Source organism: Pan paniscus, chromosome 23 (assembly GCF_029289425.2).
Source record: "Pan paniscus chromosome 23, NHGRI_mPanPan1-v2.0_pri, whole genome shotgun sequence".
NCBI lineage: Eukaryota > Metazoa > Chordata > Mammalia > Primates > Hominidae > Pan > Pan paniscus.
The window spans coordinates 41743450-41757540 of NC_085927.1; the positions used below are offsets into that span (position 1 = coordinate 41743450).

Consider the following 14091-nt stretch of genomic DNA (forward strand, 5'->3'; position numbering starts at 1 on the left):
ACCTTCTAAATGTTTTATTGTGAAAAATTTCAACATTCAGAAAAGAAGAGCAAATAATATAATGAGCCCACATACCCAATACCTGAATTTAACAGTTATTATTTTGTCATATTTGATTCATCTGTTTTTTCAGTGCCATTGACTAAGTAAATTATCAATATTATAATATTTTATTCCTATACATATTCAAAAGAGGCATTTTTATATCTGACCACAATATCATGATCATGTTTAACGTTATTATTATTATTATTATTTTTTGAGACACAATTTCACTCTCTTGCCCAGGCTGGAGTGCAGTGGTCATGTAAGCTGACTGCAAACTCCACCTCCCAGGTTCAAGGGATTCTCGTTTCTCAGCCTCCCGAGTAGCTGGGACTACAGGCGCCTGTGACCACGCCTGGCTAATTTTTTTGTATTTTTAGTAGAGATGGGGTTTGCCATGTTGGCCAGCCTGGTCTCAAATCCTGACCTCAGCTGATCCACCCACCTCGGCCTCCCAAAGTGCTGGGATTACAGGCGGGAGCCACCATGCCTGGCTGACACCACTATCTAATTGAGATGATTATCAGATAGTAATAGTTACTGTTTTTACGGGACTTAGCATGAATGGGTTACTCTTCTAAGCACTTTACATGACTTGATTTATTTAAATATCACAGCATCCCTGTGGGATAGATACCGTTACCCCATTTTACAGATGTGGAAATCTGGACACAGAGTTTCAGTAACTTATCCAAAGTCCACAAAATATTAAGTGGTGGAGCATGGACCTGACACAGTCAATCTAGTTCAGAGTCGATGCTTTTTAACCACTGTGTTCCTCAACCTCATACAGATTATACTTTAAATTATTTGTTGATCTTTTGTTGGATCCTGTACCCCTAGGAGAATTTTATGAGAGTGATGGGCCATCTGCTGTACTGACACCTCCACTCATCCCCTTATGCAGATGAATTCTGCATTCCTCTAATTCAGTGAATTCCAGGAACCATGAGAGCTCTTCTGACTTAACAGTATATGCAGTTTTATCTGTATAATGAATATGAATTAATTTGAGCATAATCAGTTATACAAAATACTATATAAAGCATGAATATGAATATATGAATTATGAATGTAGATTTATAGGTGTATATGACTATATATTTTTAATATATGAAAGTTTATGTCATTAAAAAGTCATCCTCAACGTTTTTTAGATTGAGAGAAACTGGTTATCTTTTTCTTACTGCAAAAACAATACAGGTTCATTTTAGGAAAATCACAAAATAGGCCAGGCATGGTGGCTGCTACCTATAATCCCAGCACTTTGAGAGGCCGAGCCAGGCACATTGCCTGAGCTCAGGAGTTTGAAACCAGCCAGTGCACCATGGAAAACCCTGTCTCTACAAAAAAATACCAAAACTTAGCTGGGTGCGGTGGTGCGCGCCTGTAGTTTCAGCTATCTGGGAGGCTGAGGTGGGAGGATCACTTGAGCCTGGGAAGTTGAGGCTACAGTGAGCCAAGATCATGCCACTGCACTTTAGCCTGGGTGACATAGTGAGACCCTGTCTCAAAAAAAACAAAACAACAACAACAAAAGCACACCAGTATAGTTTAGTAGAGAGGAATTCAAAGCACACTCAATTCCATCTCCCAAATATAGTCTTCATTACTTTGGTGAATCAACCCCTATTATCTGTATTTAGGATAAAAATTAGTTTTCATAGAGATGTGATCACACATTCCATGTGATTTTTTTTTTTTTTTTTTGAGATGGAGTCTCACTCTGTCGCCCAGGCTGGAGTGCACTGGCGTGATCTCAGCTCACTGCAACCTCCGCCTCCCTAGTACAAGCAATTCCCTGCCTCAGCCTCCGGAGTAGCTGGGATTGCAGGCGTCTGCCATCACACCTGGCTAATTTTGTTATTTTTAGTAGAGACGGGGTTTCACCATCTTGGCCAGGCTGGTCTTGAACTCCTGACCTCAGGTGATCCACCGCCCTCAGCCACCTAAAGTGCTGGGATTACAGGCATGAGCCACTGTGCCGGGCCTCCATGTGATTTTTTTACATGTTTTATTGTTTTTATTTCTTTTTGAGACAGTGTCTCACTGTCACCCAGGCTGGAGTGCAGTGGTGCAATCTCAACTCACTGCAAACTCCGCCTTCCAGGTTCAAGCAATTCTCCTGCGTCAGCCTCCTGAGTAGCTGGTGTGACAGGCACCCGCCACCATGCCTGGTTAATTTTTGTATTTTTAGTAGAGACAGGGTTTCACCATGTTGGCCAGGCTGGTCTCGAACTCCTGACCTCAGGTGATCCACCTGCCTTGGCCTCCCAAAATGCTGGCGTGAGCCACCACGCCTGGCCCATATGGTTCTCTTTTTATATGTTTTAAACCTTCATTTTCTTTCATTTCCTTTTTTTTTTTTTTGAGACGGAGTTTCGCTCTTGTTGCCCAGTCTGGAGTGCAGTGACACGATCTCAGCTCACTGCAACCTCCGCCTCCTGGATTCAAGCGATTCTCTTGCCTCAGCCTCTCGAGTAGCTGGGATTACAGGCATGTGCCACCACACCTGGCTGATTTTGTAGTTTTAGTAGAGATGGGGTTTCTCCATATTGGTCAGTCTGTTCTCAAACTCCCGACCTCAGGTGATCCCCCCACCTCGGCCTCTCCAAGTGCTGGGATTACAGGCGTGAGCCACTGTGCCCGGCCATAAATCTTCATTTTCTATTTACTGTATCACAAATGCCAATCCATGTTAAACACACTGCTCCACAGTATCTTCTTTTTTTTTTTTTTTGAGGCGAAGTCTCGCTCTGTCGCCCAGGCTGGAGTGCAGTGGTGGGATCTTGGCTCACTGCAAGCTCTGCCTCCCAGGTTCACGCCATTCTCCTGCCTCAGCCTCCCGAGTATCTGGGACTACAGGTGCCCGCCACCACACCCGGCTAATTTTTTTTGTATTTTTTAGTGGAGACAGGGTTTCACCGTGTTAGCCAGAATGGTCTCTATCTCCTGACCTCATGATCTGCCTGCCTAGGCCTCCCAAAGTGCTGGGATTACAGGCGTTAGCCACTGCGCCTGGCCCACTGTATCATTTTTTATTTCTACATAGAAATTACACTGGGTTACTATTGTTGAAAATTGAGGTGACTTCCAGCTTTTCACTATTCTCAACAGTATTGCCAGTGAACATTCTTACAGATAGGTTTTTAAGCATATCCTTAGTTTTTATGATAAATTGCCAGAAATGGAGCCATTAGGTCAAAGGATAGTCTGTGTTTTCAAGGCTTTCTATTTGTACAGCCAGTGTATGTTCCAAAACCATTAAAGTAGAAGATCTTGTTTTCCTAGCAGCAATTTCTGTGTTCTCACCAACAGTGAGTGCTCTTTTTTTTTGAGATGGAGTCTCACTCTGTCTCCCAGGCTGGAGTGCAGTGGCTCGATCTCGGCTCACTGAAACCTCCGCCTCCTGGGTTCAAGCAATTCTCCTGCCTCAGCCTTCCAAGTAGCTGGGATTACAGGTGCCTGCCACCACACCCAGCTAATTTTTGTATTTTTAGTAGAGATGGGGTTTCACCGTGTTGGCCAGGCTGGTCTTGAACTCCTGACCACCTTATCCACCTGCCTCGGCCTCCCAAAGTACTGGAATTACAAGTATGAGCTACCATGCCCAGCCTCTTTTTTTTTTTTTTTTTTTTTTAATGCTTCTTTCCCAATTGGATTGGAAGGAAAACAAGCTCACGGAATCTTTTTTTTTTTTTTGAGACAGAGTCTTGCTCTGTCACCAAGGCTGGAGTGCAGTGGGGTGATCTCAGCTCACTGTACTCCAATTACACTCTTTTTGAAACCTTGTAAGGAACCTGATATTCTGTATGTAAAGTTGCTATATTAGTCCATTTTCTCACTGCTGTAAAGACATACCCAAGACTGGGTAATTTATAAAGAAAAAAGGTTTAATTGACTCATGGCTCTGCATGGCTCAGGAGGCCCCTGGAAACTTACAATCCTGGTGGAAGGCGAAGGGGAAGCAAGGCATGTCTCACCATGGTGAAGCAGGAGAAAGAGCGAGCTCAGGGGAAACTGCCCCTTTTAAACCATCAGATATCGTGAGAACTCCCTCACTATCACAAGAACAGCATGGAGGAAACCACCCCCATGATCCAGTCACCTCCCACCAGGTTCCTCCCTCGACACATGGGTATTACAATTTGAGATGAAATTTGGGAGGGGACACAGAGCCAAACCATATCAGCTGCTCAATATCCATTTTATGATAATACTCTTTTCAGAGTGGTGGTGCAGAATGAGAGAAGAGAAGAATGGACTTCACTTCTCGTAACCATTAAAAAACTCTTCATCCAGTATCCAGTGTTGGTGCGACTGGAACAGGCAGGTACTGCATTCATGTAATAGATGGTGCGGCGGGGAAAGGAAGTGTAGGAGGGGTCTGGGAGACAGAGAAGAGATATGTGCTTGTTTCTCTCCCATTGCCGTGTGTAGTTTCTGCTTTTGGTCAGGTTTCTGTTTCCAGTTGGATCCAATTGTACATTTCGTATGCCGTAAGTTCAACAGTGTCCCTGATACAGGGAGTGAGGCCTTGTGGAGCCAGATGCCTTCCTTTTTTTTTTTTTTTGAGACAGAGTCTCACTCTGTCACCCAGGCTGGACTGGAGTGGAGCAATTATACTGTAACTTTAAACCACTGGGGCTCAAGCAATCCTCCTGCCTCAGTCTCCCGGGTAGCTAGGATGACAGGCATGCACTACCATGCCCAGATAATTTTTTCATTTTTTTGTAGAGACAAGAGTCTCGCTGTATTGACCAGGCTTGTTTCAAACTCCTCGTCTTAAGCGATCTTCCTGCCTCCACCTTCCAAAGTGCTGGGATTACAGGCGTGAGCCACCATGCTCAGCCGCCACTTATTTAAGAGTTCATCTTTCAGCCAGGTGCGATGTCTCATGCCTGTAATCCCAGCACAAGGCAGGCGGATCACGAGGTCAGGAGTTCAAGACCAGCCTGAACAATATGGTGAAACCCTGTCTCTACTAAAAATACAAAAATTAGCCTTGTGTGGTGGCGTGCGCCTGTAGTCCCAGCTACTCGGGAGGCTGAGGCAGGAGAATCACTTGAACCTGGGAGGTGGAGGTTGCAGTGAGCCAAGATTGTGCTGCTCCACTCCAGCCTGGGTGACACAGCAAGACTTCGTTTAAAATTTAAAAAAAAAGTTCATGTTTCATGAGATGTTTTTCTTTCTCTTGCATATTTTGCTTCAGAGGGCTTTCCTCAAGGAGATAATTCTACCTCAGCACAAGGAAACTACCTGGAGGCCATCAATCTGTCATTCAATGGTGAGTAAGGATGCCGGCCATGAGCCAGCATCTTGCCTACCACATGGCTATGTTACCAGAAGGGTGTCCTGATCCAGACCCTAAGAGAAGGTTCTTGGATCTTGCAGAAGAAAGAATTCAAGACGAGTCCACAGAATAAAGTGAAAGCAAGTATATTAAGAAAGTAAAGGAATAAAAGAATAGCTACTCCACAGAAAGAGCAGGGCATTCCCGAAAGCAAGAGGAGGAACATGTCCACCTTAGGTACAGTGGTTGTCTATATATAACAAAGCAAAAAAGTCATGGGGGAGAGATGCTCTGCCACAAGCACTCATGACAAAGGATTGTTCATCTTTGTGTAACTGCTGTGTTTCTCAAGAATCTATATTATTATCTTTAAAACAAAACTTACTTTTTTTTTTTTTTTTGAGATGGAGTCTTGCTCTGTCGCCAGGCTGGAGTGCAGTGACGCGATCTCGGCTCACTGAAACCTCCCACTCCTGGGTTCAGGCGATTCTCCTGCCTCAGCCTCCTGAGTAGCTGGGATTACAGGTGCGCATCACCATGCCCAGCTAATTTTTATATTTTTAGGAGACACGGGGTTTCACCATGTTGGCCAGAATGGTCTCGATCTCCTGACCTCGTGATCTACCTGCCTCAGCCTCCCAAAGTGTTGGGATTATAGGCATGAGCCACAGCACCTGGCCTTTTTTTTTTTTTTAAATATACTTTAAATTCTGGGATACATGTGCAGAATGTGCAGGTTTGTTACATAGATATACATGTGCCATAGTGGTTTGCTGCACCTATCAACCCATCATCTGCATTAGGTATTTCTCTTAATGCTACTTTTTTTTTTTTTTTTTTTTTCTGGGATGGAGTGTCGCTTTGTCATCCAGGCTGGAACGTAGTGGTGCAATCTTGGCTCACTGCAACCTCCGCCTCCCAGGTTCAAGTGATTCTCCTGCCTCAGCCTCCTGAGTAGCCCTCAGCCTCTTGAGCAGCTGGGACTACAGGTGTGTACCACCATGCCCGGCTAATTTTTGTGTTTTTAGTAGAGATGAGGTTTCACCGTATTGGCCAGGCTGGTCTCGAGCTCCTGACCTCGTGATCCACCTACCTTGGCCTCCCAAAGTGTTGGGATTACAGGCATGATCCACCACGCCCAGCCTTTTTTTTTCTTTGAGACAGAGTCTTACTCTGTCGCTAGGCTAGAGTGCAATGGCATGATCTCCCTGCTCAGTGCAACTCCAGGTTCAAGCGATTCTCCTGCCTCAGCCTCCCAAGTAGCTGGGATCACAGGCACGTGCCACCACACCCAGCTAATTGTTGTGTTTTTAGTAGAGACAGGGTTGTACCATGTTGGTCAGGATGGTCTCGATCTCCTGACCTCGTGATCCGCCCACCTTGGCCTCCCAAAGTGCTGGGATTTCTGGTGTGAGCCACTGCACCTGGCTGCAAAACTTACTCCTAAACTAAGAATGCTTTTGTTTTTAAGATATTGGGACATCAGGGCATTTCCTGGGTCTATTAAGTCCTGAGTCTGTTGGATAAACATTATTATCCTGTTCCCTTAACTGTAAACACCCTGTGACTAAGAATGTCTAACCTCCTAGGAATGCAGACTAGCAGGTGTGAGCCTCATTTTACCCAGCCCCCATTCAAGATGGAGTTGCTCTGGTTCAAAGGCCTCTGACAGCTATGCATGTCTCTTTATGAATGCCTGCAGACCCGGACCTAGGTGATGATGCCCCCACTCACCTACCCCCAAAATTAATTTAAAGCAATAGCTTCTAATTGGATGGTTGTAATGACCAACATTTAGCTCTTGGGTCTTCTGTTGGCCAGTTAATTTGGTAGTCATTTGCTTCTCATGGTCAGGAACTGGAAGGATCTTCCTTGGGTTCTTTGACTTACTCGAACTGTGTTATTATCTTCCACCCCATCCCTCAACTGCTTCTAGGTAATATTTTAAAAATCTACTTAAAAAATAAGAATTAAAATAAAAATTTAAAAAAATTAAAATCTACTTTAAAAAAAATTACAAAAATAGCCAGGTATGGTGGCTCACACCCATAATCCCAGCACTTTGGGAGGTTGAGGCGGACAGATCACTTGAGGTCAGGAGTTCAAGACCAGCCTGGGCAACATGGTGAAACCCTGTCTCTACTAAAAATACAAAAATTAGCCAGCATGGTGGCGCACACCTGTAATCTCAGCTACTCAGGAGGCTGAGACAGGAGAATCACTTGAACCTGGGAGGTGGAGGTTGTGGGGAGCAGAGATCACGCCGCTGCACTCCAACCTGGTTGATAGAAAAAGACACTATCTCAAAAAAAAAATTTTTTTTTTAAATAGGCTGGCTGCAGTGGCTGACACCTGTAATACCAGCACTTTCAGAGGCTTAGGCAGGGGGATCACCTGAGGTCAGGAGCTCAAGAGCAGCCTGGCCAACATGGCGAAACCCCATCTTTACTAAAAATACATAAAAAACTTGCCAGACATGGTGGTGCATGCCTGTCATACCAGCTACTCGGGAGGCTGAGGCAGGAAAATCACTTAAACCCGGGAGGTGGAGGTTGCAGTGAGCTGAGATCGTGCCACTGCATTCCAGCCTGGGTGATGGAGTTAGACTGTCTCAAATAAATGAATAAATAAATAATAAATAAAATTGCAGAAGTAACCATGTTACTAGAATTTGAATATGGAGAGGTATATCAAGTAAAAAATGATACCCTCCTCCTGCTCCCCAGTGTCAGTCCTCTTTTAAGGGGAACCATTGTTAGCAGTGTGGTATGATTATCCCGGCATTTATGTGTTAGCCGAAATATATTGTTTGCAAATAACAGAGATGTACTGATTTAGTTTAAACAAAAAGCGAAATTTACTGTAAGGATACAGAGGCTTAAATGGAGCAGCCAGGAAAGGCTCAAACACCATGTCGAAGAACCTTAGTGGCTCTGGGAACCATAGCAGCAGGAATTATGAGAGTCATATTTCAGCTTCCAGCAACCCTGTCTCTGCTCTCTGTTCAGAATTTACATTCCTGGTAGAGAGGGTCTGATCTGTTTAGCTCCAGTTAGGTGTCCATCTGCCACTGGCCAGAGGTGGACGTGATGATACGTGTACACATCACTATGTATATCATCTTCCCACATGTCTGTACCCAGGTGCTCGGGGAATTCTAGAGCATAATGTCTTCTGTTAGTAAATCTTCTTGTCATATTGGAATATCACTGATTTTTCATAGTAAGAATTATAGAGGCTAGAAATAAAAAGTGACTTGCCAGATTTACAAAGTCATCCCAAGATTTTGGTCTACTCTTTTAAATAGTGTCTTAAATTAATACTAATATAATCTAATTATATCATTAAGATATATAATATTAAAATAATATATAATATATAAAATAATATAATCAAAGTTTTACTACAGATTCATTTATGGAAGGTTTAAATTAACAGCATGAATTTTTTTTTTTTTTTTTGAGACAGGGTCTTGCTCTGTTGCCCAGGCTGGAATGCAGTGACACGATCTTGGCTCACTGCGCCTCTGCCTCCTGGGTTCAAGTGATTCTCCCATCTCAGCCTCACACATAGCTGGGATTACAGGTGCACATCACCATGTCTGGCTAATTTTTGTATTTTTTGGTAGAGATGGAGTTTCACCATGTTGGCCAGGCTGGTCTCAAACTCCTGATTTCAAGTGATCCGCCTGCTTTGGCCTCCCAAAGTGCTGGGATTTCAGGCATGAGCCACCATACCCAACCCTCACAGCATGAAATTTTAGCATTTAAGGCTGCACAGGGCAAGTATGAGGTGTCAAGGAGGGGTATTAACAAAGGTGACAGCGACTTATTCCTGTGGTCAAGTAGTTCTTAATATGGAAGAGAAAAGACAGATGCGTATACATTTAACTAGAATGTGGCAGTTGCTATAATAAAAATATGGGCAGAATGCTCTGAGAGTGTAGAGATGCTTGTCTGTGACAGGGTTCTGAAAAGCTGTAACATCATTATTGTGGAATTTTTGTTTTATTTCTAGTGTTTGATAAGCACTACATCAACCGCAACTTTGACCGAACTGGACAGATGTCAGTGGTGATCACGCCCGGGGTGGGTGTCTTTGAAGTGGACCGCCTACTCATGATCCTGACCAAGCAGCGGATGATAGATAATGGTAATGCTCTCTGGTTTGTGCCCTGTCTCCACATGTTCCTAGCCTGATTTCCCCTTAGAACTGTGAGCTTCACTGACTTCTTAGAATGTGAGGAGCTCTACATAGTGTTCTGTGTGTCACAACGTCTGTGGATGTCAATAGGTGTCAGGTGCTAAAATTTCATGGTCAAATCAGTTTGGGAAATGCTGGGTCATGCAAAGATAAGCAGGTTCCATAATGACAGGTCTTCCTCAGTTTTTAATATGTTAGTGTAGGTTGTTTTTCTCTAAAGGTTGTATCAGGGTACTCTGAGTTCCCCAAACATATTGGGCACTAGAGAAGCCTTCCTGGAGGGATGATTTCAAGGGACCCATGTGCTGTCAGCCCATTTTCTTTCTTTCTTTTTTTTTTTAGACGGAGTCTCGCTCTGTCTCCCAGGCTGGAGTGCAGTGGTGTGATCTCGGCTCACTGCAAGCTCCGCCTCCTGGGTTCACACTATTCTCCTGCCTCAGCCTCCCAAGTAGCTGGGACTACAGGCATCCGCCACCATGCCCGGCTAATTTTTTTTGTATTTTTAGTAGAGGTGGAGCTTCTCCGTGTTAGCCAGGATGGTCTCGATCTCCTGACCTCGTGATCCGCCCATCTTGGCCTCCCAAAGTTCTAGGATTACAGGCATGAGCTACCACACCCAGCTGCTGTCAGCCCATTTTCAGATGTACTATCAGGTCATCTAGTCCAGTCCTTCCTCCATGATGTGCCTCGTATCCCCAACTCAGCCCCACACCCCCCAATTTGATTTGTTTCATCAACAAGATGGAGTTGGGATGCTGAGGCAGTAGAATTGCTTGAACCCAGAAGGTGGAGGTTGCAGCGAGCCGTGATCTCACACCACTGCATGTCAGCCTGGGCAGCAGAGCAAGACTGTCAAAAAAAAAAAAATAAAGGAGTTTGGAAAGTAAATCCTGATGCCACTAAAGAAGCTCTGTTAAGTGATGTGGATTGTTTTACTTTTTACTGAGATATTACAAAGTTACTGTTCCTTTCTGGCCTTAAAAATTTAAACATGGAAGTTTGGTTGTCTTTTTTTAAACAAGTCATGACCTGTAGGACAGTCAAAGGCTAATTGTCAAGCACCGAATAATGATACGTTAGTAGGGCACTTGGAAAAGAGGAAACAGACAAAATGAATGTATTTACTTCTTTGTTGGATAGGCAGCACTATGAGGTTATAAATCATACAATGGTAAGTTAGCTTTGCCTACTACCCAGTTAAATAACATGATTTATAGATAGGGACACTTGTCTCTGCCATTCCCTCCCCACAATTCTTTTTGTCTTTTCTTTTTTTAGGAATTGGTGTGGACTTGGTGTGCATGGGAGAGCAACCATTACATGCTGTCCCATTGTTCAAGGTAATTAGATTTTGGATTTGTTTACTAAAGGCCAGTTGGAGTATAGTTAGAAAGAGAAAAATTCCAGGCGCTGTGGCATGCGCTTATAGTCCCACTTACTCGAGAGGCTGAAGTGGGAAGATCCCTTAAGCCTAGGAGTTTCGGTATACTTTGCTATGAACATGCCTATGAATAACCACTGCACTCCAGCCTGGGCAGCAAAGCAAGACTCTCTCTCTAAAAAAATTATTAGTTTTGAGACAATGTCTTGTTCTTGTCCCCCAGGCTGGAGTGCAATGGTGCGATGTTGGCTCACTGCAACCTCTGCCTCCCGGGTTCAATCAGTTCTCCTGCCTCAGCCTCCCGAGTAGCTATGATTACAGGCGCCTGCCACCATGCCTGGCTAATTTTTGTATTTTTAGTAGAGACGGGGTTTCACCATGTTGGCCAGGCTGGTCTTGAACACCTGACTGCAGGTGATCCACCTGCCTTGGCCTCCCAAATTGCTGGGATTACAGGCGTGACCCACAGCGCCCAGCCCTAAAAAATTTTTTTTAAAAACCTGAAAAACAGAAAAGTTAGAGCAGTTCCAAAACCTACTTGTTCTGTAGCTTATCTGTGCTCTCATTTTTCTCCTTGCAGCTCCATAATCGGAGTGCTCCCCGGGATTCTCGTCTGGGCGATGACTATAATATCCCTCACTGGATAAACCACAGGTGGGTGTGATCTCGATCAATAGTAGGTGATAAGCGTTTTGAACAGCCTCCTTGCCATTTTTCTTTAAATCTGTTAAGTTCTTATTATGGCACTAAACCTTTTGTTAAGAAAATGTGGAAACCAAGTTCTAACATTTGCTCAAAGCTCTGTATGCACAAAGCAGTAGCAGTATCATAGGAACAGTCTATGGTGAAAAAGGATAAAAACAAAATTTGAAGGACTTACTTCCTCTGCCGTTCCCATGTCCTTCTATTCCCAACTCCCACAGACTGTAGAAGACCAACATTTGTACCTGACCTCCTTCAGCTCTAGAGAAGTCCCCGCGCCTCTTTACATGGAATCCTGCTGATTCCAGCTCAGGGATGGCTTTTCTCATCCCTCTGCCAGTGCCAGTGCCTCATCTTTTTGAACTATGACACTAATCTTATTCCACCTACCCTTCTCCTGAAAATGCCTATTTTCTTCCAAGATCCAACTCCAGCATCTCTCTTTCATGAATTCCTCCTGTGCTGCCCTGATAGCTAACAGCCACTTTTTCTTCAGTGCTTCCAGAGCATTCTATCCTTCTCTGGGTTGTCTTTCTTTCTTTCTTTTTTTTTTTAAGACGGAGTTTCACTCTGTCACCTAGGCTGGAGTGCAGTGACATGATCTTGGCTCACTGCAACCTCCACCACCCGGGTTCAAGTGATTCTCTTGCCTCAGCCTCCTGCGTAGTTGGGATTACAGGTGCCTGCCACCACGCCCAGCTAATTTTTGTATTTTTAGTGGAAACGAGATTTCACTGTGTTGGCCAACCTGGTCTTGAATAGCAAGTTCATGGCAAAGCTGCAGCTATTAGTTTATACTATTTGATATCATGATATTAGACTGTTTTTGACCTACAAAAGTAGCAATTTCAGGCCGGGCACAGTGGCTCATGCCTGTAATCCCAGCACTTTGGGATGCTGAGGTGGGAGGAATGCTTGAGGCCAGGAGTTTGAAACCATTTTGGTCAGTGTAGCCAGACTCTGTCTCTACCAAAAAACAAAACATAACTAATGTTTTGTAGTGAATTCTTGTAAAAGAAGTTAAAATTGGGAAGATCAGTGAAGCTGAGAACAAAGCCCATGTCAGGAGGGCTGATCCATGCCTAGTATTTTAACTGTGTTTTGAGTTTTAAAATAAAGGGGATTTAGATTAATGACTCTGTTTGTTTCTTTTACAGTTTCTACACATCCAAAAGCCAGCTCTTTTGTAATAGTTTCACCCCACGAATAAAACTGGCAGGAAAGAAGGTAGGTTTTTATTTTTGTTAAGACGGGGTCTTATTATGTGGTCCAGTCTTATCTTGAGCTCCTGGACTCAACCAGTCCTCCTGTTTCAGCCTCCCAAAGTGTTGGGATTACAGACATGAGCCATTCTGCCCAGCCAAGAAGGTAGATTTCATTAATCAGCAGAGAGCCTTTGTGGACTATCACGCATTGATAGGGTTATTTTAGTCCTGAGGTACCCTCATCTTTCCCAATGGCCATGAACAGGGTTAAGAAATTCATCCCCAAACTTTATAACTTTATACATTAGATAAATAAATAACAAGGCCAAGGCCAGACTGCGTGAAATACCTTTGACAAAAATATGACCAAGACCAAGAGTTCATTTTTTGTTTGTTTAAGAGTTCGTTTTATTGTGACCTGACTGTTTTATTCAGATGTTGAAGCCACTCAGATACCAGTGGGGATAAAGACAAAGATGCAGATATGCATTGCAGCAAAGGGGAAATATGATAAAAAGGTCAGATCTTAGTATAAAGAAATGAAAATTCTGGCTGAGTGCAGTGGCTCTTGCCTGTAACCCCAGTGCTTTGGGTGGCTGAGGAAGGAGGATTGTTTGAAGCCAGGAGTTTGAGACCAATCTGGGCAACAAATATAGTGAGACCCCATTTCTATAAAAACTAAAAAAGAATTAGCCAGGTGTGGTGGCACATACCTGTAGTCCCAGCTACTTGGGAGGCTAAAACGGGAAGATTGCCCAAGCCCAGGAATCCATTGCTGTGGTGAGCTATAATTGCGCCATTGCACGCTAACCTGGGTGACTAAGTGAGATCTTGTCTCTGGAAACAAACAAACCAAGAAAATAAATGAAAATTGTAACAAGAATGGGAATTCTTGTTTTCTTCTTTCCAAAGAGGTTTAAAATATATTAATAATTATATCACATGCTACAAAAAGTGTGGTGAAATTGACACTTGAGTACCTGGTTGGTGTACCATACTTTTGCAAAGCATTTCAGCCATGTGTATTGAGAGCAAATGTTTATGCTATTTGAACCAGGCACTTCCATTTTGGGGCATGCGATGTAAGGAAATAATTGAAGTGATAATATGCAAATACATCTGGGTTTAGTTTTATTTATAACTGTGAGAAGTTGAAAACAATAGATTAATGGCTGAACTATGAAATATCCACTTGATGGAATATATTTGCAACTGTAACAAGTGTTTGTTGTTGTTGTTGTTTGTTTTTTTGAGATGGAATC

General features: G+C 43.5%; 1 protein-coding gene across 18 annotated transcripts in view; it reads left to right on the forward strand.

Annotated features, from left to right (window-relative positions):
- The window catches only part of DEPDC5 (DEP domain containing 5, GATOR1 subcomplex subunit), a 156102-nt gene that overhangs the window by 40241 nt on the left and 101770 nt on the right, over window positions 1-14091 (forward strand). For all 18 annotated transcript variants that reach the window (XM_063603422.1, XM_063603421.1, XM_034948731.3 and 15 more), the window contains exons 13-18: window positions 4275-4378; window positions 5258-5332; window positions 9356-9490; window positions 10820-10881; window positions 11503-11576; window positions 12782-12851. In XM_063603422.1, coding sequence (XP_063459492.1) covers window positions 4275-4378; window positions 5258-5332; window positions 9356-9490; window positions 10820-10881; window positions 11503-11576; window positions 12782-12851 — 520 coding nt within the window. The remainder of the gene's footprint in view (window positions 1-4274; window positions 4379-5257; window positions 5333-9355; window positions 9491-10819; window positions 10882-11502; window positions 11577-12781; window positions 12852-14091) is intronic.